This window comes from Diadema antillarum, unplaced genomic scaffold (assembly GCF_040938485.1).
Source record: "Diadema antillarum isolate AM-2024a unplaced genomic scaffold, OU_Dant_1.0 seq00000118_RagTag, whole genome shotgun sequence".
Classification (NCBI taxonomy): Eukaryota; Metazoa; Echinodermata; class Echinoidea; order Diadematoida; family Diadematidae; genus Diadema; species Diadema antillarum.
The window spans coordinates 708,343-733,462 of NW_027271199.1; the positions used below are offsets into that span (position 1 = coordinate 708,343).

Sequence of the window (25,120 nt, forward strand, 5' to 3'; positions counted from 1 at the left end):
CAGGGAGATGAAGGCACTAAAGTCAATATAATAAGAAGAACCCTAAACTCTGTTTTAAATTTCACATCAAAATATTTCATGTAGATATAGAGATAAAATTGGTACTTTGTGAAATGATAACAACATTGAAGTGTAAATATTTTGAAGTATAAATTTTGTATCGTGAGAAAGGCACAGAATTAGACAAAGTAAAATGTTGTTATTTAAAGCCGAGCGAGATCCTGCAATATCACACTTTACAGTAAATAACGTAGCCTGAAGCTCTCTAAAAAGTAGAAATTGAAATATAATCTTGTCCATGAACGGTCTAAATTTATGCAATATTATATTTTCACTGCAGAACTGTGCGCAACAACTTCAGGGTGGTGCTCATCTCAGCAGACACTGGACACAGGTTCCAGCGGCGGTGCAGAGAGTACCCCGCCCTGACAGAGCACCTTAACTGTCACTGGTATCAGCACTGGACCAGGGAAAAACTTGTGGATCATGCCTTGGCATACTTGGAAGGTTTGTACTTGCTAAGCACCCAAACCCACCTGTAATGTACTGAATTATCTGTGCAAAGCCAATGCTGTGCACATTTATGTTTTCTAATTCTTTTGTTCTATTAATAGCTTTTGTACAGTATTCAGCAACTGCCCTATATGAATGCATATTGTGCAAATAAGAAACATGATTTAGGAGAAATTGGCTCTTCACCAGATGTGAAAATATGACAATATTTGCACTTTCTGTGTCTGATTATCTTAAATAAAATAAATCACAATCGATCGTATCTCTTGTGCTTTTGTGCAGCTTTTACCATTGATGACAGAATTAAAATGGAAACCAAAAAAAAAAAAAAAAAAATAGTGATGAAGTTAACACTGTGAGTGACTCAAGGCTGAGTATACACATGAACGTGCCATGTTCTAAGTCAAATTTGGTGGCAATGCTTTTAAAGTCAATATTGAAGGCTCAAACATTAATCTGATCCTCTGCCATTTCACATTACAGGTACAGAGGGGATGAACCACATCCAGCAGGAGAACCTAGCCCACCTGCTAGCCACAATGCACCTCTCTATCAGGCAGCTGGATGGGGAGGAGAAGGGACCAGGGAGGTACAAGCACCTCACCAACACCACCTACGAAAAGTTTGTGGAAAGGTAAGTTTTGTCCTTCACTTTATTTTGTTTATTACATGAGGACATATATGTACATTTATAGTAATTATTTTCCATCAAGGCTCATGTGAGTATCGGAGATATCACTTTTTTGTTTTTCCTCATGATACTGTACATGTACTTGTCCTGTAAAAATTGGGATGTCGAAAGTTTTGTGTTAATTTATTTGATTAGTATGCTATCCCTTTCAAAAGTCTGGAACTATAAAGATCCATCTCACCAAAAGTTTGTAAATCAAAACTATTTAAAGTACATTGTACTACACACGAATCAAGCCTGAAATATAAGGAGATATCGCTATTTTTCTCAATAAACCATAACTGTAGACACGTTTAATCTACGCAATTTTATTATAACATTGGTCAAATTTTGTGTATTGGGTGTGTGGGACATCACATTCTCTGTTGTTCTGTGGAAATCCAGATATTGATTTTTTTTTTCCAGTTATTATGTCTTACACGGGTTGTAAGTGCAATATCATTTTTGATGGTCAGAATATCAGTCAATCATTCTCACTGACTCTTACCCTCCTCACTATCTCCCACCTCCAAGGTTTCTGTCTATGTACAAGCTGCGCCAGTCCAGGATCCATGAGGAGCACCTGACAGTCACCAAGGCTCTCCAGCACATCAACAGGGAAAACAAACTGGCTAGTCGGCTGCAGAAACAACTGGAACATGAACTGGTTGTTCTTGAAGAGAGAAAAGACGTGAGTAAACTCCCACCGTACAATTATATGAGACACTGTTATGTTGGGATATGCATTGCAGCTTCTATCTTCGTACAAACTGATGGGGAGATGTACATAATGTAAAGAATGATTATGGGCAGGGACGAGAAGATACTCCAACCAACATGTGAGTGAATAGTCAAGACATCGAAATTGTATTAGTTTGCCTTTTGTTGTGCTGCTGCAAAAGTACTAATGGTGTAACGTGCACACTAGTGCTGGATCACAACATTTCAGCCTCCTATAGATATTTGTTGTCATTGCCATCTTCAAATGAAATCACATTTGACGGTTGTATTACCCGGGTAGTATCACCTTTATATTGGTCTTGTAAGTCACATACGTCAATGAATATCACTCCATAATCCTTACCTCTTGTGGTCATGAAACTGCCATTGATGTGAACGTCTTGAATTGTTTGAGAGCCCTATGTATTTTACATCCATGTTATTTAATCTTTACCCGCTGAGGACAGGCTGATTTTGCTACAATACGCATTTCCTGTAGACACTTGCCTGAGAACACTCGGGACTCGTCCTCAAAGGGTTAACAAATTATATGATTGAGGTTCAGAAAATGATTTTATATCTCTGTTTTATTTTCTTGACAGGGAACCATCAAGCTGCTGTCCCAGATTGGTCAAGACAAGGCCATCGCCGGTCAGCAGGTCAAGATTGTCCAGAAGCAGATGGACAGCATCCTGAAACTGAAACAGGTGCGTAGGACATGTGATCTTAGCAAGATGACCGCAGTAAATGACACTGACAGCATATCTGTTCATATCAACTCCTAGTGAGTCATCATCATTGCTTGTCTGAATGGACAAGAAGAAGGGGTAATCTGTAATTGTTTGTGGTGCATCTATGGCTGAGAAAAAAACACCTGATCAGTCATCACCTTCAATTAGACAACATAGTCTATTTCTAAGTCATGATTGCAATTGTAGTGACATTGTTGTAAGTCATTTGATGCTCTCTATGCCATTTTCCTTCACTGTATTGATCTTCTCACATCCCCTTGTTTGAAATTCTATCCATTGTGTAAATACCATGCAGAGAGACTGGAAAGAGTTCATACAAGTATAATATGGTGTGCTGCAAACTGTCGCATATCCCAGCCCTTACCAAAGGGGAACATGTCCATCAAGCCCACATGATAATCTGTTTTACATAAGACTCTTTCAATACTTGATAGTGTATCTCCCATCCATCCCCCAATCAGGCTCTACCTAGATACACCCTTGCCCACGAGAGGGCAGTGTACAAGACGGTTGCCGTGGTAGCAGACACCAAGAAAGTGGTGCAGACGCTGGACGTGACCAGCCTGGGTGAGCTGAGAGCCATGCAGAAACCAGATGTCGACATCGAAGACCTCATGGCAGCCATCATCATGATCTGTAAGTTTTCTACTCCTTTTCAGAGTATTCTTAACAGCATATCTAAATACCAATACTACAAAATGTATTTCTCATCAGGTGCCTTCAAGATTCGTCAGCCAGGATAATGCTGTTTTGAAATGTGTTTTATTCAGAAAGGCTGTATGGTACAAATGTATTGCATGTCTGTAATCTTACATGTTGGTACATGTAGAGTGTATACTCATACATGTATGTCCCTTTGATTTGCATATTCAAATATGGAGAGGGATTACTGTACTGAAATTGCTCAGAAATGACAAAATGTGCAAATTCTTGTTCGTCAGAGAAAGATGATTGTACATAGCCTGTATGATCTCCGACTGGTTTTATCTGTGTTATTTCATTTCAGTAAAATCACCATCATCTGACCTGACATGGAGTAAAGGAGCCAAGCGGCAGATGGCAAACATCGAGAGGTGAGAATGAAAATTTGTGCAAAATTATTCAAATATGGATGTAGAAATGCTTAAAATAGTGTTTGAAGTAATAGAAAGCAAGACTCTATAGTAACTGCAATTCAGACATTCTGAACTACAATGTATACAGTGTGCAGATATCAAGGTATAACAGGATCGTGTCCCATGATAATAACTCTCACATATTGATCCATGAATACACTGTATATTGATTTCAGGTCTGGTGGTAATTAGTCATACCTACAATACTTATGTTTATCAACAAATAAATATGTATCATGGATGAAACTTAACTTCAAATGGAAGCCAGTGATGCTATTTTTGATACTTTAATCTTCCAAAAAATTATGGAGAAGCTGTTCTCTGATGTCTTGAAACTTTGTTGAGGATAGACTGAATGTATGTTTCTCAATCTCCTGCTCAGATTTATAGAGGAGCTGAGTGCCTTTGATGACTCAGAGCTGCCTGAGTCCACCCTCAACCTGGTGGAGCCCTACCTCAAGAAGTCCTCCTTCCAGGCCAAGAACATGATGAGGAAGAACAACAATGCAGCCGCTGCCTCCCTCTGTAACTGGGTCAGGGGTGTGTGCAGGTGAGCAGAGCAGACTACAATCTTTCTCCATACTATCTTATCTCCCTTCCGTTTTGTTGTGATCATCAACCTTTTCATTACAAACAATATCTTTTTGTTTTCTGTCCATATTCCAAATGCACATCATGTACCAGTCCGATCTTACATGTATCTGAATATTGCCAACCCTTCATTCAGGTATACTCAGATACATTGACAGCCAGTGATATGATGGGATTTTATCAAAAGCTGGAGAGGGTTTCTTCTTCACTGTTTTGATACATACAGAAAACAACTTTGTTAGATGGATGCCAAAATACTAAATATGTATCTTTGGAATAAGAGTACCTGCATGTATAAAATGTATACTACGATGCTAAAATGTACATGATTCCCCTTTCATTGTGCTGCTGTTAGTGTGTCCTTGTAGGTCTCCGTCAAAGAAAGTAGACTTGTATTTGAAGTGTTTTTATTTGGTCTTTGCCTTGTAATGGTGACAGGTATCACCGCCTGATGATCTCCAAGGTGAAGCCGCTGCACAGTAAGGTGGAGGAGACGAGGGCAGCCATTGAGGAGGCCGAACACAAGCTCTCCATGCTGGAGAACAAGAAGAAGGTACAGTTCAGCTACAATTTGTATCTAGTTGCTTGCTTGCTAAAGTCATGCAGGCATATGTGTAACCTCGAGCAAGCACTGGAATTGCCACAGACAAGGCACTTTTTGATCAGAACATTGAAGTGAATTATGTTGCTGAATGAATTAATACCTGTGTATAATTTGTGTGTTGCTAATTTGATACCTGGCAATGCCTAAATATCACTTAAGGCAAGGCCCTCAAAAACAGTTCTAACAATGATGAGGAAAGGCGGAAAGTAGGATGGTATTCTAACTATGTTAAACTGCTAATTTACCATATAACTTGAAGTATTTCCATTGAAGGTGTAATTGGATTCTGCTATTCCAGCAGTTACATCTGTATTCAACATACATTGTATACCATTGTATGTGCATGAGCTTCTACCCTGATGACCATTTGATTCAATTTTCTATTCTGATACAGGCGCTTGAAGAAAGACTACTGGACCTGGCCCTAAGCTTTGAGAGTGCCACTGTGGATAAGAATGACCAGGAGGATCTGTCCAGAAAGATGACCAAGCAGCTGGACACGGCCAACAAATTCAGACATGTGAGATAGCACATCCTTTTTTGAATGTCTTTTTATCTACTGATGATTAGAAATGCCACAAGCCAAACTGTTCATGTGTTTTTGTTTTTGACATTTCATACTTTCCACCAGATTGACACTGGCAATCCACATATCAAAGACTAAAGAAACTGAAAACTGAAAATATAAATATAAATGTGAAATATAATCATGAAATGTATATCACTGCATGTGCTCAACAATTATGCTCAGAACATATTTATACAAATTCCAAGACAAACAAGTCAGAACTACTGTGTGCTAATTGTTACTGGACATCCAGCACTCATATGATTTAGTCTTGACAAGATGAGTTAAGCAGTTAAGGGTCTCAATGCACAAAATTCATTGCTATCATAATGATGCACTCAGAAGCCATTGAACAACCATTTACCCTGTATGTATCCAGGCACTAAGCTTGACCCGCCCAGCCTTTTGGTCATCTTTCAGTAATCCCTCCAAACCTTAAACCTAGTTGTATAGTTAGTATAAAGCCCACTCAGGTGTAGCAATTGTGTGCCTCAGGTTACCAGCATGGCCATGTTGACACAATAGGGATTAAAGGATTAGGTGACCTCTGGTCACTGACATTCAGTTTACAGACACCTGTCTGTACTCGAGAAGAAAGTATACACTCTATAGTGTGCACTCTATAATCTCTGTTCATCAACAATTAATTTCCATACACCTGACTGTATGTATTGATGCAGAAAGTATACACTCCAGCTAACAAAGCACAAGTAAGGGTCAACTTATTTTTACGTATGTGTCATGGTGAAAACCCCTCTGTGCCATATTGTTGTGGGATGGCAACGTGGTCAAATCTTTGAATGGGTTTTTGTTACTGTGGACATACAATGAGCAAAGTTGTAGAGAAAAGGTCAAGCTTTGCTTTAATGTAAATTATATGACATTATTTTTCTTTCAAATGTTCAGTAGCTACTTATTGTAGAGGCATGACTTTTGCACACAAAACGGTGGCAGAAACCTGGTAGAAGCTACTTGCAAATTCAGTCGGGAACACACTCTAATTTTCAATCATCACATAAAATTTATGCTACATGTGACAGGAATGGAATCGTGAAAAAATGCTGCAACTGCACTAGACATTTGGCAATTTATCAAGAATCTGTTTGGACGGGTTTGTGTGTTTCAGCAGAATGTGTTAACTTGGCATGCTGATGACTGCATCGATTGTGCAAATATGGCGCATACAGAGCTTATTGTAAACATCATTAGTGTCATCTCCATGATACTGTCTCTCCACATTCATTTTCATCAGATCCTGGCCATGGAGCACCAGCACTGCATCCAGATCTGCCAGTCCCTGCCCCAGCGGGAGTTTGCCATCTCGGGCGCCGTGGCCATGGCAGCCGCCTTCGCTACCTACCTGGGGCCGTACGACCCCAAGTTCCGCCGGTCAGTGCTGACCGTCCACTGGCCACTGTGCCTCCAGGAGAGGGGAGTCCCCCTGGTGATAGATGCCATAGATCCCATGAAAGGTAAAAGCAGAACCAAGGGTAGCACTCCAGAATTGGTGTCATACAGAAATAAGGCAAATGAGGCATGACTTGCAAATCATGAGCACAGTAGTAAGATGTAGAAAGTTACCCCGCTTACATGTTTTTGCCCTAATCAGATATTAGAATTTGATTACCTCCAAAGTAACTCGTAACCCCCACGTGAGGAATAAATTCTTGTGAAGTTTGTAGATTTCTAAAAGTGATTGCTGTGCATCCCCCCCCCCCCCTCGAAAACAGGAAGAAAAGAAAAAAACAATGACAATCTAACATGTTGGGGACTGTACTGTACTGTATGATGCACACAGCTGATATAAAATACAATGTAGCATACACCTACATGTAGGTATCTATAGATGTGTACATTTGGGTGTATAAATCATAAAATGAGGTTTGAAGATGCAACATTTGTGCATGTATATTCATATTGTGTTGCTTGATATGGGTAATATTTTGTGAAATTACTTGAGATTTCAAACTGTTAATTGCACTCATAATGATCTATGTGACAGTCTTAATTCAGGTGATCGACTGAGAATAGTTCAGTCTGAGTAAAAAAGCAATCTGCTCCTGCTTTGTGCACTGTCCATAGGTTGGATAGTTGAGTGGGCCATACACACCTCACCTAAGACCAGGGCCAACACCGAGATGTTTGAGAGTGCCGTACCACCACTGGACCTCGGCCAAGACGAGGATGAAGAGAACCAGGAAGAGGGGGATGGAGAGAAGGGAGAAATGGAGGAGACGAATAGAGAAGGGAGCGGGATGGAGGGACAGACAGAACGTGAGGAGGGCGAGGGAGGGCAGGAAAAGGGAGAGATAGAAGGAGAAGGTGAAGGACAAGAAGAAGGAGAGGAAGGTGTGGGATTGACAGAAGAGAAGAGCCAGGAAATGAAGGAGAAAGAAGAGGAGATGGATGCCCTACTTGCCCAAACTCAAGGTTTGTTCATTTCTCTCTCAACTCAGTGCATGGTCATTTACTAGATAGTATATGTGTGTGTTGCTACATTAACCATTAATGATGGGCTGATTTTGCTACACCACACATTTCTCACAGACACCTGCCCTAGTACTGACCGATTCGGGTTCGTTGAGGGCAGCAGACATTTTACGGCACAGGGCGCAGCCATAGTGGGTATATCAGCGACCCCCCCTGCTCTCCCCCACCCCGGGGCAACATGTTTATCACGCACTTGTAACAAAGGTTCGCGCACTAAGCAAGCATTCGCGCACTCAGTACGAGACGCCCATTGGCTAAAGCAGTTTTTCATTCTGCGCGCGTGCTAATGTAGGGAGAGGGGTGGGGGAGTGTGGAGGGGGGGTCTGCTGATACACCCACTATGGCTGCGCCTATGCTAAAAATACACATAGCGCGTCACAGAATCGGTCAATACTTGGGACTAGTCTTCAACAGGTCAACTTAAGGCCAATATCGCCCTTTGTTTTTGTGTTCGTTTGAACCAATGTGTCATGAAATTTCAAGAGTTTAAGTGTTTACAGCCATCCGAGCTTAGTCACTAGACGTGTTGTACCTTGTAAGGTGTACCTTTAACCCTAAGATGGCTCATTTTAGATAATTCACATCTATGAAGTAGGTGTTAAATGCTTTCTATCCTTTTAAGCATTAATTAATGTTCAAGCTGTCTTGTTGCTCTTTGAAAATTGTATTCAAATTCACCTTTCACCCTCTTAGAGTGGGAAAACCATATGAATTATTGTCCTATCCAAAGTGGCAGTTTGTGATGACCGTAAAATAATGAGTGATTGCTGGAAAGAGTCATAGATACATGTGTACACTAAGTAGCCTGTTTGTTTCTTTTTATTGCATTTATAAGATACTGTTTCAAATTGAGAACAAAAAATAAAAAATACATACATTTTTAACAGCAAATGATATTTACCCTGAACATGGAGATGCATTGTCGCTGCATGAAATTCTGATAATCACTTCTCTGATATTCTTTGTGTGACCTACAGAAGCCCAGGACCCTCCACAAAATGACCAACCAGCAGCGGGTGATGACGTACCCCAGAGAGGGTTCACAGCAATGAGTGGGATTGCTGAGAGTCAACACGCCTACTCTGTGGACGCCTTCCCCCAGATTGGAGCGTCTGAGTATCAGCGCTACGTCCAGTCACTGATCAAGTTACTTGTCGGAGAGGACTGTGTGCATGACTGGTGGATGAAAGGTACATTTTTTTTTTTGTTCTCATGCCTCTGAACAATGTACAATTGATGCACGCGTCTGAGTGTGTCAGTCTGAATTGTGTGCATAAGGTAGCTATGGAATGCTTGACCCAAGAGACAAAGCCAAGTTGGTTTAGGCTAAATTCCATAGTTACCGTATGCACACAATTCCTTCTGATGTATGACAAGACACATACAATGTACATCATTTGTTTTACAGCATGGTGGCAAATTTTGCCCAAGTGACAATTTGCAAGTCTCTCCTTTTGGCTTGCCATAGATAATTATAATAATAATAATTATAATTGCATTTATATGGCGCTTCATACTGAAACGAGGCGTCAGTAATTATTGATGCAGTGATTAAGTGTACTGCCAGTAAACATTGATACGTGGCTTTCAACCAATGAGTTTGCAGGATTCTCTCTAGCTGTTCTATAATATTTATTGACAACTTCATGTCATCTGAGCTTATCAGGAAGAAATCTAGTTACTGATTGCTCTGATGCCAGTCAGGGAATTATACCCAGTTAGAAGATTCTTTCTTATTCACCACTTTCGTCCTCCTCATTCCCTGCAGGTCTGAGTCTGCGGCAGATGGAGAATCTTGCCATCCAGAAGTCGTCATGGCAGCGACCTCCGTACCTGATTGACCCTGACATGGAGGGTGTGCGTTGGCTCAGGAGGATGATCTACCAACACAGACTGGTCAACATTGACATGCACTCCAGGTTAGAAAGATGCTAGTCCCTTCTTAGAGCCTTCATTCCCATTGATATGAATCATAGAATATCCTTAATAAAAGTGTAGTCAAAATGGTGAACCATGGTCAAGATGAACAGGTGCTGCATCACAATTCGAAACGGTATGTCTTACCTCACTGACACCCATTTAAAGATAAAACATCACATGACCATTGAAGATGTTCCATCTCTAGGACAGTTGACAGTGTACTGTCGAAGTGTTTGTTGTTGTTTTTTTATTACAGGTCATAATATTTATCAGGAGGAAGCTTGAAACATTGTACTTTCATAGAAATACACAATACTGTTGAGCAAAGAAAAGAAATTATGCCCTTACCTGAAAGTATGGTCCCATTGATATACATGTACACATGTGTATTGAGTGCCTGAATGTCATTCCTATGATCAGATGTATTTTTTTTTTTCAATACATGCATACCAAGTCATTTTGGTGTATGGGCATTGCCTTAAAGGACAAGTTCACCTTCATAGACATGTGGGTTGAGTGAATGCAGCAATATTAATAGTAGAACACATCAGTGAGAGTTTGAGCAAAATCGGACAATCCATTCAAAAGTTATGAAATTTTGAAGTTTCTGCTCAGTCAAGGCTGGATGAAAAGACTACTATAGCTTGTGATGTTACATGAGTACAACGATATAAAGAAAGAAAAAAGGAAATTCAACAAATTTCCATTTTTCTCGCATAACAAAAGAACACTTGACTTCTCTCTTTCAGAAGGCAGGGGAAATAATATTACCCTTAACATACGTCAGTAGCAAGTGGAAGAAATGTGCACTTTATTCAAAAAGTAAAGTTTTGTGAAATTCTCTTTTTATTTTCCTTATATAGTTGTACGCATGTGACATCATACACTGTAGTAGTCTTCTCTTCCAGCAGTGACTGCGCAGATACTTAAAATATTCATAACTTTTGAACGGATCGTCCAATTTTCCTCAAACTTTCACTGATGTGTTCTATTAATATTGTTGCATTCTCTCAATCCTTATGTATATGAAGGTGAACTTGTCCTTTAATCATGTGATGTTTCTTTTTTCTCATTCTCCATCTTATCTGGTTCACCCACCATATCAACTGTTCTCTCATCGTTTTCACCTCATATGGATTAATTCATACTGCAGATGGTAAGTAAAGACTGCATTCCTTTAACTCTGAAAATGTTTGTTAATATGCTAGAGAGGTTTTTGTACCTGCATACTAGACTTTTTAGTATTATGCCTTCGTTTTAAGAATATTTTTTTTAATTAATTATTTTTTTTTTTTTACATTTTCATATTTAGATGCTGGATGTACTTTAATGAAACTTAACACTATGATTCAAAGCTAAGACTTAAACAGAGTTTTTAGTATACGAAATACATGCAAATTCAATGAAAAATTGAAACTTTTGTGCTATTTAACTCAGATTGAACTTTAATTATATTTTCCATTTATTCATTTTTATGTTAGAATCTAACAGATGTTGTCATTTCTTTTGTTTTGACTGTCTTGGGGAAACTAAAATATGTCTGTTTGTATTTTAATTTTGACTTGTGATTGTAATTCATACATTTGTTTATCTATTTTTTTTTTTTTGTCAGTTAATTTGGATGTGAAACTGTATGTTGTGGGCTGTGTTGGAGAATTTGATATTTAGGAGATGTGGTATTTTGACTGGCCATTACTTTGTCCTGATTTCTGTAATGCATGCATTAATTTGGAAATTGTTTTAGCTGTTATGTGTTAACTCTCTGATATTATCCTCACATTCACATGTGATTATGTCATCTTTCCCCCTATTTTGTTTTGTAGGCGTCACCAGCAAATTCATGTCTATTCAAAAGACACGTTTGAATTGTAAGATTCTTCCCTGCATGGACTTGCATGTTCTCTTTGAAGCACATATACACACCCCATTACAATAGACTGCAGTTACACTTTCCCCCTAGCTTTGCACTCACCTAGTCACACTGCGTGGCATGTTACAAGATATCTAGAGCTCTGCATTGCATGACAGCCTCCACGCAGTATTTTTCTCCCTCAGACTGTTGCACTGTTACTGAAGAATTCTTGTAGGTAATGAATTGATGTAGTGAGTTGGAGGATTTACAAACCGATAATGATGGTAAAACATACATTTCATATTGCCACATTCAAGTCAGGAATCACTCACTACACCTCCGTTTCATGTCACTCATGTGTCTTGAAGACTCAGTTTAATGACACCTTCATTTTAAATGCATACTGCTTGAACCACATACATTTGTGTCCATGCAAAAGTATGGTAAGCTCCAGATTAAACATAGACACTATGACTCCTATAAGCCCTGAATTGTGAAAAAACAGAAGAGAATTAATATATTATTTTTTGCAAATCGTCCCTAGTGAGAAATTTCTTTATGTGATTCATACCATTTACAGTTTGTTAAAAATTACATGGAAAGCCATCCAAAACCACCTTCACAGAAACTCTCATAAAACCATTCATCAAGAAACAAAGTGATGTGGACTTCATCAGCGTCAAATCAAAACATATATTTGTTGCTCTGTGCTTTGAAAATGAAATGAAAGCTGGCATATTATGGCTATTGATAGTGATTCTGTGATACTGTTTTTACAACTTGCATGCAAATTGTGCACTGAAAGTACAGTAGGTATTGGTGATATTGTGATATCTTGGGCCTTTATGAGCAGCTGTTAGGCTATCCCACAGTGTAGCAGCACAGTAACTTGGCATGAACTGTACTGGGATTTCATTAGCAAGCATGTATGCTAATTATGATCATGCCATTCACATTGTGAAATGCACATAGCACAGTTATATGCATGTATCAAACACATCTCTGCTATCTTCAGACACCTTTGCAAGGCTAGTCCATAACATGTTCTGACAGACTCAAGTACATGTAGCAATTGTCATCATCATTATTTATTTCTCAGGTTACATATAGGCAAACTGAACAAATCAACTGATATCTTTGAGTAGATGTCTAATCCAAATGTTACGCCAAACAGTCACCATCAGTTTATGGTTTTATCATGATTTTAGGCTAGTCCATAAACCAGCCCTTCCTAATTCCATGCCATATATTATATCACTGCAATATTGAGGAGCTCACCTGCATTAGCTGCTGTGGAAACTTAAGTGTGGACAGGATTTCTGCACCCACATTCACTGTGAACAGCTCCTGTAGTTCTGTTTGACACATCATTCTGTGATTACTACACTGACTGAATTGTAGGCAAACATGCACAGTACACAGCTGCACTGAACACCTTTTTGAAACACTATATCACTTTCGCTCTCTGTTAGCAGTTTGAAAGTTTGATACTGTCAGACTCAATTAAAAAAAGAAGTAAGCGTTGCATGATGATTTAATTGTTTGCTGCATGATATTGATTGCCTGGTTGATTTCATGGTTGAACTCTGTGCAGAAAATGTAGGCAATATTATTGTGACATGGTGTCAAGCATACATTAGTGTGTAATGAATACACTTTATAACAGTGCCCAGAAATGTTAGGCATACTTGTACTTTGTTTTACCACTCCAAAATGATCATCTCTTCGCCTGTTTCTTTTTTTCTTCATTTCATTTTTGCATGTACTCTTACACTGCCAGTATGTTGAATATCTGTGATTTCTACTGGCAGATGCATTAATTACTTACTAGATGATAAGATATATTGTAAGAACAAAAGGGACGATGAGGAAAAAATAAACAACAAACAAAACTTTTCAAGTTCATCTTACTCTTCACCTAAACAAACAAATGCACTTTCATTTGTTTTGTAACTTTTAACTTTTACACTTCATGATTAACTTAATCCATTCTCTACACTTGGCGTTGTAGTTGTGTGCATACACATTATGCTAATGTATATTCGGTTCCATGTTAGGCACTTGGCACTGCTTAAATTTCTATTCTCCCCCCCCCCCCCATCACCATTGACACTTGAATATTTTGACTGCTTTGTACTGCAGCACACACACTTTATAGCCATCACCATTAGATATGAACACACAAAGTGCTGTTGTATGATCACCACAGTACATTTGTATTTGAAATGCTGTGTCTTGTCCCAGGTTTGTATCTGTTTTACAAGTTACACTTTCTTGTCTTATGTTTTCATAGACATGTTGGCTATTTATTTGTAATGGATCAATCCCCTCCCCTCTTTTGAAATGTAACTTCATGTCAATTTAGTGTTGGTATGATTTTGAAGGGAAGTCTCCCTTTTACATTGGTTTATACAATGTAAAAGACTTAAGTCCTTAAATATCTTAAATGGCAGTTTGGGGAGAAGAAACTTGTAGTAGTACATGAATACTCTATTGACATTCTCAAAGCTATTTTGTGAATGAAAGTTTTGTACTACAAAGTTGATGACCTGGGAAAGACAGGAGAATGAATATGATTGGAACAAATGAGAGGAATTAATTAACTTAAATTAACATAGTTGACATCCATTTTGCAATAAGTAGGCCTATATTTACCAGCAATTGCCTTTCTTCCTGTCTAAGCTGATACTAATTATAGCTACTATAAAACCTAATATAAGTCAGTAATGTACATTACGCATTGTGCATCATTTTCACATTATGTACTGCCTCTGTATTGACATGTTATATATAATGCATGCATTTTTTTCTTTTCTCATACAGTTCAAAACATTTATGAAATGTCGCTTTGTTTTGTACTTGATGGAACTTCATTACAGCTTGTATATCATTTTCTTGTTTCTGCTAACCTGACTTTTTATTTTATTGTTGCTGAACTGATCATTCTCCCTTATCCCCATTGTTTTCATTACTATCCATGCACACATAGTCATGTGGAAAATAAACTTGGGTAGGTCTTTACATGTTTGGAGTAAAAGTCTTATGTGGTTTGTACTGTTCTGTAGATCGTACCTGAAATGCAGTTTGGCCCAAATCTTCAGAAAATAATTTTTTCCGTTCCTTCTCCTTTTCTCCTAGGCTATATTTATGCATGATATGTCATTAAGAAAAGTAAATTACATTTGTGATAAGATATTTTTTTTTTCATTTTAAAAGGGGATGGGTGGGGATTTGATTGCATTCATTATTGCTGTGACTGTTGTATTTCATGTTAGCGTTATTCGCTTCAGCATTCTGCGATGCATGTTTTATGATACAGTTTGCTGTTCACCAGTGAGACTTTTGTTGTGTGTTTTATTTCACCTGTATCTGCATGTCTCTTTCCAGTGTACGCTGTATTAAACGGTATACATGTTGTATGCTTGTGTCTTTAGTGTCAGGTAGACAAAAGACTATCATTGATGGCTTTATACTGTGTAAGCTGTTATTTTTGTGAGGGTTTAATTTTCGCAAATATCTCGAATCACAGTTGGATCGCGAATTTAACAACACACGAAAATGTCGCCAGACGTTAGAGTAATAGTACATTAAAATTGGCGTAGGTGTCAATTCGCAAAAACAACATCTTGCGAAAAAGTCTGTGACCACCTCATTCGAAAAAATATCCGGACGCCCTCAACGGATTAATGAATAATTTGTCCAAGAAATCAATCACCTGACAAGGTATCAAAAAAGGGGAAAAAATACTTCAAGATTAGTGTTTTTGAAGTTTTGTGTGAGGTTAACATGGCATTTCATAGTCATTTCATGTTGCTATCCATTCATCTCTCTTTGCATAAATCCTTGGTTTTTTTTTTTCATTACGTAAAAAAAAAAAAAAAAGATGAGCCAAAAAAGATACAGAAACTAAAATGTTATTTTTGTAATATTCCACTGTCTTTAAACTCTGCAATATATCTTGGGGCACAGCAGTCTTACTAATGATTTTTCCACCATAATAAAACAATGTATCCTTATGATTTATGTTTCAAGGTTTGACCCATCCATTGTGGTGCGCATTGAGAAGGCCATTCTTGGAGGACGCCCTCTGTTGATGATGAATAGCGAGGAGTGTGTAGACTCTATGTCAGCACCACTCATTCACCATGCTAACCATGGAACGGAGGAAGGTGGCAGTGGAGGTACATTATAAGTCAGCAATCTTTTCTGAACTTATTGTGTTATGATTTGACAAAAGAGTGTAAAAAGTTCCCCTCCCGGCCCATCCCCCTCTCAAATATCTATTAAAAGATATTGCTCCTTGCTCCATGTCAGAGTACCTTGAAGACTTCTCTCCTCTCACCTTCTTGATGTGTCTTTGGCTCTCTTGATGTACCTGTAGCTGTAAGATTTCTTTTGGCTGTTGTAGACAGGTACGAAACTAAACAGCCCTGTATGTTTTCACATTTGTGCTGCTCTGACTTTTCAATATAGAGTTCATTCTTCTTCAAATTGTGAAATTGATAAGGAAAAAACGAATACTTATGAAGAACAAAAGCAAAAAGAAAATAAAGAAAAGAAATAACAATGTGACTATGACTAGTTTTTACTTATACAACTTGTACATGTATCTCTTATGGAAAACCCTTTTCGGAGCTGAGAAAGGCATATGTGTAAACTTGTGAAGAGCTACGTTATGTACATTGTATGTGTCATCATGAGCACTTTATTTTCAGAAATTTAATTTTTGAAATAATCAGCAAAGCCTCTCTCCTCCCATTAAAAACCTGACAGACGCCCGCCTCATCAAGTACTGCGGCCGCCGTCTGCTGGGTCACGAGAACTTCCGTGTGACCCTGGCCACCACCTGCATGTTTCCTGACCTGAGCGCCCGGACCGCCTCGGCCACCACGCTGGTCAACTACAACGCCTCCCCCGAGATGCTGAGAGAGGACCTCCTGGACCGCGCCTTTGGGCGTGTCATGCCACACCTCTATCTGGAGAAGAAGAGGGTCCTGCGGGCCATCCAGCAACACAAACAGACCCTCAAGGTTGGTGCAGCTTCTTTGTCTAATTTCTAATGGGCGGGCCATTTGGTTGCAATTTATAAGATTGCCAATTTTTTGATAGTTTGAATGTAATGCCTGCTGCTATGATGACAGCTTAATTTCACACTTTATTTTGCATTCCATTTCTTAGAGTTATAGGTTTGTTGTTTATTAATCATTCATGCCTTTTGCCTTTATGGTTATTTTCATGGCATGTTGAATTCAATAAGAGGGCTGTTAGCTGCTCTCTGTTATTTTCCTAGAGTAAGCAACATGACATAAATCTTGCTGGAGGAAAACTATGTTTGATATTTTTGGTAGATCTAGTAATATTTGCACTCTTTGATGATTTTGTACATAGGGTCATTAAAATATATATTATACCTCAGAGTCCCAGTGTATTACATAAAATGTACTTTTTGAAACATCCTGATTTTGAAAGTTGCAAATCTAGAGTGAAAGGTATTGATTATCAGGCATGGTCTTTTAGTTCAAAAGAATGAAGCATGATTAGAGTAAAGTTCAATGGTTGAATTAATGAAAGTCTCAACACAGAAAAGAAAGTGAGAAACTGAAGTATGGAGGAAATTTATCTTCTGCATCAACCTTGTTCTAGGCCCTGGAGGACAAACTCCTTCAGGTGTTGGAGGGGGAAGTATCCTCCCAGGAGATCACCTCCCACACCGAGTACGTCAACTCCATCGTGGACCACAAGGAGGCTGTCTTCGCCCGTCTCCAGGAGGCCGAGGCTGTCCTGGACCGGCTGGAGAACATCCGGGACCAGCTGCGGCCGGTGTCCAAGCGGGGCGCCATGCTCTACTCCGTGGTGCAGAGCTTGCAGGGGGTGCAGCGGGAGTACCGCCTGGCCCTACCACTCTTCCTCTGGATGTTTGACCAGGCCGTCGGGGAGGACCTGCCCCAGGAAGTGGCGGTAGAGGAGGGCTGGGATGATGTGAGTAGGGGAGGAAGCAGTTGCCATGGCAACATTTCTTTCTCTATCTCCTCTTACACTGTATTCACTGCTTTGATATTCTCTAGTTCTATTTGAATTGTTCCCATTCCATTTAAATCCTGAGCCATATTTCAGAAATAGATTTGCATTTACTCTAAGTTCCAGTTATATGTATATGCACTGAACTAGGGCAGTATCCAGGCAACAGACTTGAGCACTTGAGCAGAACTTTTACAACCAGTCTGCCAAACTAGCCAAACATATTTCGTACGTACTTGCTAGGCCCTTTATATGGTTGAATCTGTAGCAAGAAAAGAACAGGAAATAAAAATAGCGATTGTATGATAAATAAAGAAATAAAGGTACAGTGTATCAAAAGAAACGCTTGTGAGATTCCATATCTCGGAATGATGTAGGGACAGTCTTCATGGTATGTCTGGTTACCAAACAGCATGGAATCTAAGAGTATTTTGTCCTTGCAAGTTTATGAATTGGACAATACTCTGCAATGTGAAGTTTTATTTGGTTGTGATTATGATTCAGATTCATATTTTTTAAGATAACTAATTAACATCTTTTCTCTCCACAGACTGGAAATGGAAGTGATGATGAAGATGATCCACACCACGGGAAGGTCGTTCCTCCACCCAGACTGGGGAGTGCCTCCACTCGCATGTCAGAGCGCAAGGTGACAGTCACCGAGGAACCTTCCTCAGACCAGCCACAAGAGGGCAGCTCAGGAAAAGAAGGTGAGTGATATTTGTTTTGTGTTTGAATGCTGACACTGTGTGATTCTTGTTCTTTGAAACAACCACTTTGATTATAAAGGAATGAAAAGGAATATACAGATAAGGGGTACATGTGTGTAAGAATAACTTTGCCTGTTTATGCAAACTGATGCTGCCATAATGATTCATGATTTTACTTACAGAGCTGTATGCAGTTTTAAATGCATTGTCGTCATGTCAGAGTCAGATTACTGAGCATGGGCAAATTCACCAGATGTATTAGCCTGATATGTAACTGGTAGCAGCACCAATAACAGGTTGCAAATTCAGTTCAGTTATGCCACACTATACCAGTTACTTTAATCTTGTGTGCATACAACTTCATATTAAATGCATACTGTTTCCTCTGAGATGGGCATATTGTCATGTCTAAAGTTTGCAAGGTCAACCCAGGACAACTAGATTTTAAACTGTTTCAAGCTACTGTGTACTTCACTTGAGTGTGATTAATCCTCAACCCTGACTGCTTTGTTCTCTGATTGGCACACATGCTGGGGTGCTTTCTTTACTTATTAGCACAAATGACTAGAAACTTTTTGCCAATGAATAGAGATTACCTACACTGTAATCCCCCTAACCCCTATTGTGGCACAGTGGCCTCCCTGTTTGACTATCCAGGGTACATTGTTACACCTGAGTGGGCTTACTAAATACTGTATACAACTACATTGTAGGTTATGTTGGGATGGATTATAGTGAGTGGTGATTAAAAAGCTTGGCAGGTTAACCTATTGAAGACTAATCCTGAGTATACTGTAGCAGGTGTCTATGGGAACTGTGAGTTAAAGCAAAATCAGCTCGTCCTCAACAGGTTATTAGTTACTAGTAGGATTAAACTATGGAGGTACATGATTGCACCATAGTGTACAATATACTGTGTTTGTAGTTTCATATTTATCATAACATAGTTGCATACCAGGATGTCACTGATGTTCATCATTAGTTTCTCTGTATGATGTATGAATTCACTGCAACTGATTAATAACAAATTGCCTACGTCAACATGATTATCTACATTGATGCAGGGCACTCTGTCAAACAGTTGCAATGAAAATAAGCAAGAATGTCTTCAATATGAATTCACTGTTTTTACTTGTTTATGTTTCTTTTTTATAATGTATATAATCTCAGATGGTACTGAACAAGATGAGGAAGAAGAGGAGGGTACACCCCGGACCACAGCACCAGACATTGTTGTACCTGATGTCCCCACCTTCCCCACAAATGGCATGGAGTACAACAACCTGTCAGCTAATCAGGTCAAGCAGCTGGTAGACTGCCTCACACAGACAGTCTTCCAGAACACTAGACAGTAAGTTTCTGTTTGCATTTCATTGTGCACCATTTTGTTGGATGTTTTTATTTTTATGTTTTTGTCTTTTTTATTGGGGGGGGGGGGGGGGGGGGGGGGGGCTTGTGTTAATTGTATAGGCGGGTGGATGAGAAGGGCAAGAGTATACTTCTTCCACATATTTTTGTTGTTCCATTTCATCTAAGGTGTTTCTTGTGACCTAATTGCTGCTGAATAGCCCCTTTATAGTTCACAATTGAGGATTACTCACCTTCATATAAAGCTGAAAAAGTGAATGTATGTGAATTGTATGTGTTCTTTTTTTTTTTTTTCGAGGGGGGAGGGCTATACCATATATGCAGGTGTTATTGATTTGATTTTGATGCTGAATTTTTGTTGACAGATTAAAAATTAATCACTTGTTTCCACTTCTCTCTCTTTGCCCTTAATGTGTGCTTCTCTATCTTTCTCTCTATCTTGTCTATCTTTCTCTCTCATCATTCAGGAGTCTGTATGATGAACATCGTCTCCTCTTCGCCACACTCCTCTGCATCAACATCCAGTATGAGACTACAAACATCTTCTCTGAGGAGGAACTGGCCCTCCTGCTCCAAGGTAAGAAATCTCTTGAGAGACTCGTGAGTAACCATTGCACCTTACCTGAAGCACCCCTTACTTTGAGTGCAGTCTGTTCACATGCGTAGAAGTGTCTGAAAGTACACTACTAGTACAATGAATGTGTAGTTCTCTTCTTTGAGTGTGAACATTCTGTAGTCTTCTTTATTACTTTTTTGTTTGCATACTGTAGTTTGTTTGAATAATGTTTTGAGTGTTTTGCACAAAGTCCCGTGGAGTGTTTTAGTGTTTTTCTTTTCGTCATGGCTAAATGAGATCATGAAAATATTAATCAGAAATCATGATTTTGACCTGTTGACTTGAGTGCTTTTAAACCAGTGTCCTGTTTGAAGTGTGCATGTCAGCCTAATTCTCTTTTGACACACTTGTTCACTTTACTTGCCTCACAGTGTCATGATTTTGAAGATTGCATGAAATCACTTTTTCCCTTGTAATTCTTTTTACTTGAACACTGTTTGTTGACTTTATTCTCACCCTTGAACTTCGAGAGAATTGAGGACATGTTTAGCACCTTTAACACAACTGTCTTTTTCTAACTTTGTTGGTTATCCTTCTCTCTTCCTGTTTTCATGTTTGCATTCCTAATTTCCCTGTTTTCTTGCTGTGTTCTTCTACTCTGCACTCCGCCTCGATTCCCAAGGTTCCCTGCCCTATAGTAGGGGTGTAGCGCTACGGTGTCTTATTGGTAGTAGGACTTCTCTACCAATAAACAGAACAGGTGGGACCACAGAACTCATTTCCAGTCCTATCAATGTTATCTATGTTATATGTATTCCTCATGTAGTAGCCACATTTGCAAGATAACACATGAATTTATTTAGAAATCTTTTAGCTACAGTACCATTTTATTATTAAAAACCATACTCAACACAACCTGGTTTTCATCCTTTCATTGATAAAAACTGTTTGACAATGTTTATGTCAGTTTTTAATTGCAGTCATTCAGTTTGCTTTTTGGTCGGGTCCAATGAGGTTCATTGTATTTCCATATCATAAGAATTTGAAATTATGATTTGTTTAATTATGAACGCAATGAACACTTGTGAGCAACCCCAGGAGTGATGGCTGAAAGCCCCCTCTATTCCAAGGACTAGGTATTGAGGAAAATTTACCTCCCCCAGGGGAACAATGGTTGCTTTTGGGGATTTGAGCTGGGATCCTCAATATTCTTACCTGCTAAGCTACAACAGCTGCTCAAAATGTCACAGCACAATCATATCATAACATTTCATTAGAAAAAGGTGAATAATGCATGACTTGTGTATCTGTTGCATACTTGCAGGATTTACTTTACTTTTGACAAGAAATTGTAACTCTCACTACATAGATATAATATACTATAATTGTAATTATGTCTGTCTGTTGTCCCACCTGTCTCTCTGTCTGTCTTGTCTGTCTGTCTGTCTATCAGCTGTCTATCTGACACCTGTCTGTCTTTGTTCTGTCTGTCTCACAGTCTGCAGTGTCTGGTTACTATAGTCTGTTTGTCTGTGTGTCTCCCACAAGACCTTAATTCTGTAAATACAACATATTCGATTGAGTCAAACATAATTATGCTATCCACTTCTTGTCATATACATGTACAAGTTGATATCGAACCATTTCGTAGGCATCAACATTTTGGTAGAGTATGTTACAAGGTTTCTTTACTACATTTGTGTGAATTTGCATTTAACTGTTAGCTACAAAATCGTAGCTCTCATCATTGGAACATGCAGAAACAATAAATCCTATTGATTTTGCCTGATAATGTAAAAAACATTCAATTGCATACCATGTCCTTGTTTGCAGATGTGAGTGTGTTTGAGTAGCAAGTCAGATTACGGTGTAATTCAGTATGACATGTTGTAATACTCATGAATTTTGGCTTCATTGTGTACTATCATTTGACAGAAGTATTTTTTTTTTTGCTAAACAGAGTATAATATTCTCATTGTGCTGCTTGTACACTAACATGTTCATATACACATGAAGTACTACACGACTTCAGTAATACCTTGATGTACATGTACTTGCTTCTCATGGGAGCAGAAGAAAAATTATGAATCAATAAAGATGATGCTTAACACTGTGCATCGGTGTCCTCTCCTCTGTTACCTAGGCAACCCAGGGCTCGGCAACATGGAGCTGAGCCTACTAGACTTTGGCTGTGATGCCCCGCCCCCTCCCTTCCTTCCTGCTGACAAGTGGGAGGACGTCTTGGCCATCTCGGTCTTGCCTGGGGCCCTGGACTCTCTCTGTGTCCAGGTGGCCGAGATGCCAGAAGAATGGGAGGTGTGGTACAACTCATCCGAGCCGGAGCGACTCTCACTGCCCCTCAGACCGGTCACTTCAGCAGGTGAGATAAGAATCAATGCTAGAGCCAAAGATGGCAAGGGGATATCATCATATGAAACACAGAAAATGAACAACAACAACAAACAGTCCATTACAAAAGACAGTCACACCTGTCATAGCAGCCAGCTGTCTAAAGTGGTCACCTGCCATATACGACCATTAAAAATAATACCCTTCGAGAGAAAAAGCATTCTATGAAATGTGTCTTTAACAACCACCTGTCTATAACAGCATTTTTTTCTCTCTCTCTCTCTCCCTTGGGTGGCTGTTATAAACAGGCTTGACTGCATCTTGAGAATGTACATAGGCTTCAGCAAGTGAAAATGCAACAGGTGATCTAAACTTTGTTTTCATCTTCAAGGAGAAAATAAAGCGACAATTTGAATTCTTTTGTATGGATAATTCAGGTTGGACTTTGGTTCTACTTCAGGACAGGATTGCACATCAAGTAATTGAATTTTGTAATGACTCTTCAATTTAGGCACTTATTGACTTACTTGACTTAATGGCACAGGACGTGGTGTCCCCTTGCGCTCCCTCGGGTAACCCTCCTCCATATGCCTCTATCCCTGGCCAGTTCCTCAGCGTCCTGTATCATCCTACTTCTAATCTGGTCACTCCAACGCAATGGGGTTGTCCAGATGGTCTGGGAGTGTCAAAGTTGTTCCTGTATGCCCTCGGAGGCAATCGGTTCTCTGGCATCCGAACAACATGGCCGAACCATTTGTGCTGCCTTTTTGTCACTTCATTGATGAAGTGATGATGGATGATGAAGTAGGCACTTATACTAAGAATTTTCATGAGATGCATGATGAATAATGTGTTATGTTCCTCTGTTCAACCTAGGTGAGGAGCGTCCAGTTGATGAAAGAGGTCAGACGTCGGTCCAGAGCTCTCCAGACCTCGGGGGTCTCAACGAGTTCCACCAGCTCATCCTCCTCCGCCTGCTGCGGCCAGACCGCTTCCCTGCAGCTGCCTCCCGCTACGTCCAGCGGCATCTGACCTGCGTCAAGCCCCTCCCCTCGTCTCTAGGCAGCATCATAGGCTCCGCCTCCCGTTGCCTTGGCATCGTGGTCCTCATGCCGCCGTCCCCGGCTGCTGGCAACAAGCGTCTCCCCAGCGAGCTCAAGTCTACTGACAGACCTGTGGAGATCTTAGAGACATACGCTGGGGTAAGTGTTGATTACAATTTAAAAATCTCATTCAACATGCTAGAATTTTGTTAGAATCTATGCAGAAATATCTCTGTGATTTTTAAGCTATTGATTTTCTGTAGCTTTGTACTCTCTTCACCTTCACAAGGCAATAGAAGAAATGTTATCATTGTAGATTGTAATGGAAATGATTATAATGACATTTGCACTTGAATTTACAGTACAACTGAAAGGGATAACCCGTGTTTGCATAGCAGTAAATCAAGTGAGATAGGAAAAGGATGATCACAAGTTCCTCATGGCATTAAATTTTCCTGATGTACATTCCTGGTTCTTGTGCAATGCAAGCAACTTAGTATAAAGGTTTTCTTCCTCTATCTGGACAGATGTACAAGTTTCTTTCTGGAAGGAGAAATGAAATGCAACACTGCTGATAGAAAGATGTATTTCACAAGACACTGTGCAGTGGATCCCGGGTGTGTCTGTCAAAATAGTAGTAGAATGTTACTAATTGTAGTAGTAGTAGTATATTCATGTTTGATTTTATCTCTTTGATTTTCTTGTAACCCTGTAGAAGAAGAGCATCCCCTTTGAGAGGATAGCCATCAATGAGGGTACAGAGCAGCAGGTGGAGGTAGCCATTGATGGCACCATTGACAGGGATGGCTGGCTGGTCATTGAAGACCTCCATCTGGCCTCCAAACTCTTCCTTGCCAACCTGAGGGGCCAGCTGATACGGGTTGGAAACACTGGAGGTGAGACTTGTAGGGATTAGAGACAGACAGAAAGCTGGCTGTTCAAACAGCACTTTAACATCAGTCTGCAACATAGCTGGGTGCTTGATACATAAAACTACATGTACATCTCATGCTTTAAGTACTGTACCCTTACCAATAAAAAATGATAATGACAATGATGTGATAACATTTAATACCGGTGTTTTAAACACATTAAAAGGAAAAAAAACAACAAAATTCAAATTAGAATACAGCATATGATTGCCAATACCAGTATAGACATGTTTTTGTGAAGTCACTGTGAAACTCCACTAAGTTGCCATTCCAAACTATGGCCTGTTTAGAGCTGTTTAAATGAAGTGTACTTGGTACCATCTTTATGCATTGGCTGGCTGTACTAATG

The 25,120-nt window shown here is 39.4% G+C and overlaps 1 protein-coding gene across 1 annotated transcript in view; it reads left to right on the plus strand.

Moving 5' to 3' along the window:
• Positions 1-25,120, plus strand: part of LOC139727080 (uncharacterized) — a 90,602-nt gene that overhangs the window by 55,771 nt on the left and 9,711 nt on the right. Inside the window, exons 63-84 of the mRNA XM_071638058.1 lie at positions 341-507; positions 997-1,147; positions 1,718-1,874; positions 2,506-2,610; positions 3,117-3,291; positions 3,662-3,728; positions 4,153-4,320; positions 4,800-4,914; positions 5,360-5,485; positions 6,786-7,005; positions 7,616-7,963; positions 9,001-9,213; positions 9,792-9,942; positions 15,828-15,976; positions 16,569-16,825; positions 17,439-17,774; positions 18,364-18,523; positions 19,694-19,874; positions 20,359-20,468; positions 22,591-22,827; positions 23,673-23,998; positions 24,555-24,735. Of these exons, the coding sequence (XP_071494159.1) occupies positions 341-507; positions 997-1,147; positions 1,718-1,874; positions 2,506-2,610; positions 3,117-3,291; positions 3,662-3,728; positions 4,153-4,320; positions 4,800-4,914; positions 5,360-5,485; positions 6,786-7,005; positions 7,616-7,963; positions 9,001-9,213; positions 9,792-9,942; positions 15,828-15,976; positions 16,569-16,825; positions 17,439-17,774; positions 18,364-18,523; positions 19,694-19,874; positions 20,359-20,468; positions 22,591-22,827; positions 23,673-23,998; positions 24,555-24,735 (4,100 nt within the window). The remainder of the gene's footprint in view (positions 1-340; positions 508-996; positions 1,148-1,717; positions 1,875-2,505; positions 2,611-3,116; positions 3,292-3,661; positions 3,729-4,152; positions 4,321-4,799; positions 4,915-5,359; positions 5,486-6,785; positions 7,006-7,615; positions 7,964-9,000; positions 9,214-9,791; positions 9,943-15,827; positions 15,977-16,568; positions 16,826-17,438; positions 17,775-18,363; positions 18,524-19,693; positions 19,875-20,358; positions 20,469-22,590; positions 22,828-23,672; positions 23,999-24,554; positions 24,736-25,120) is intronic.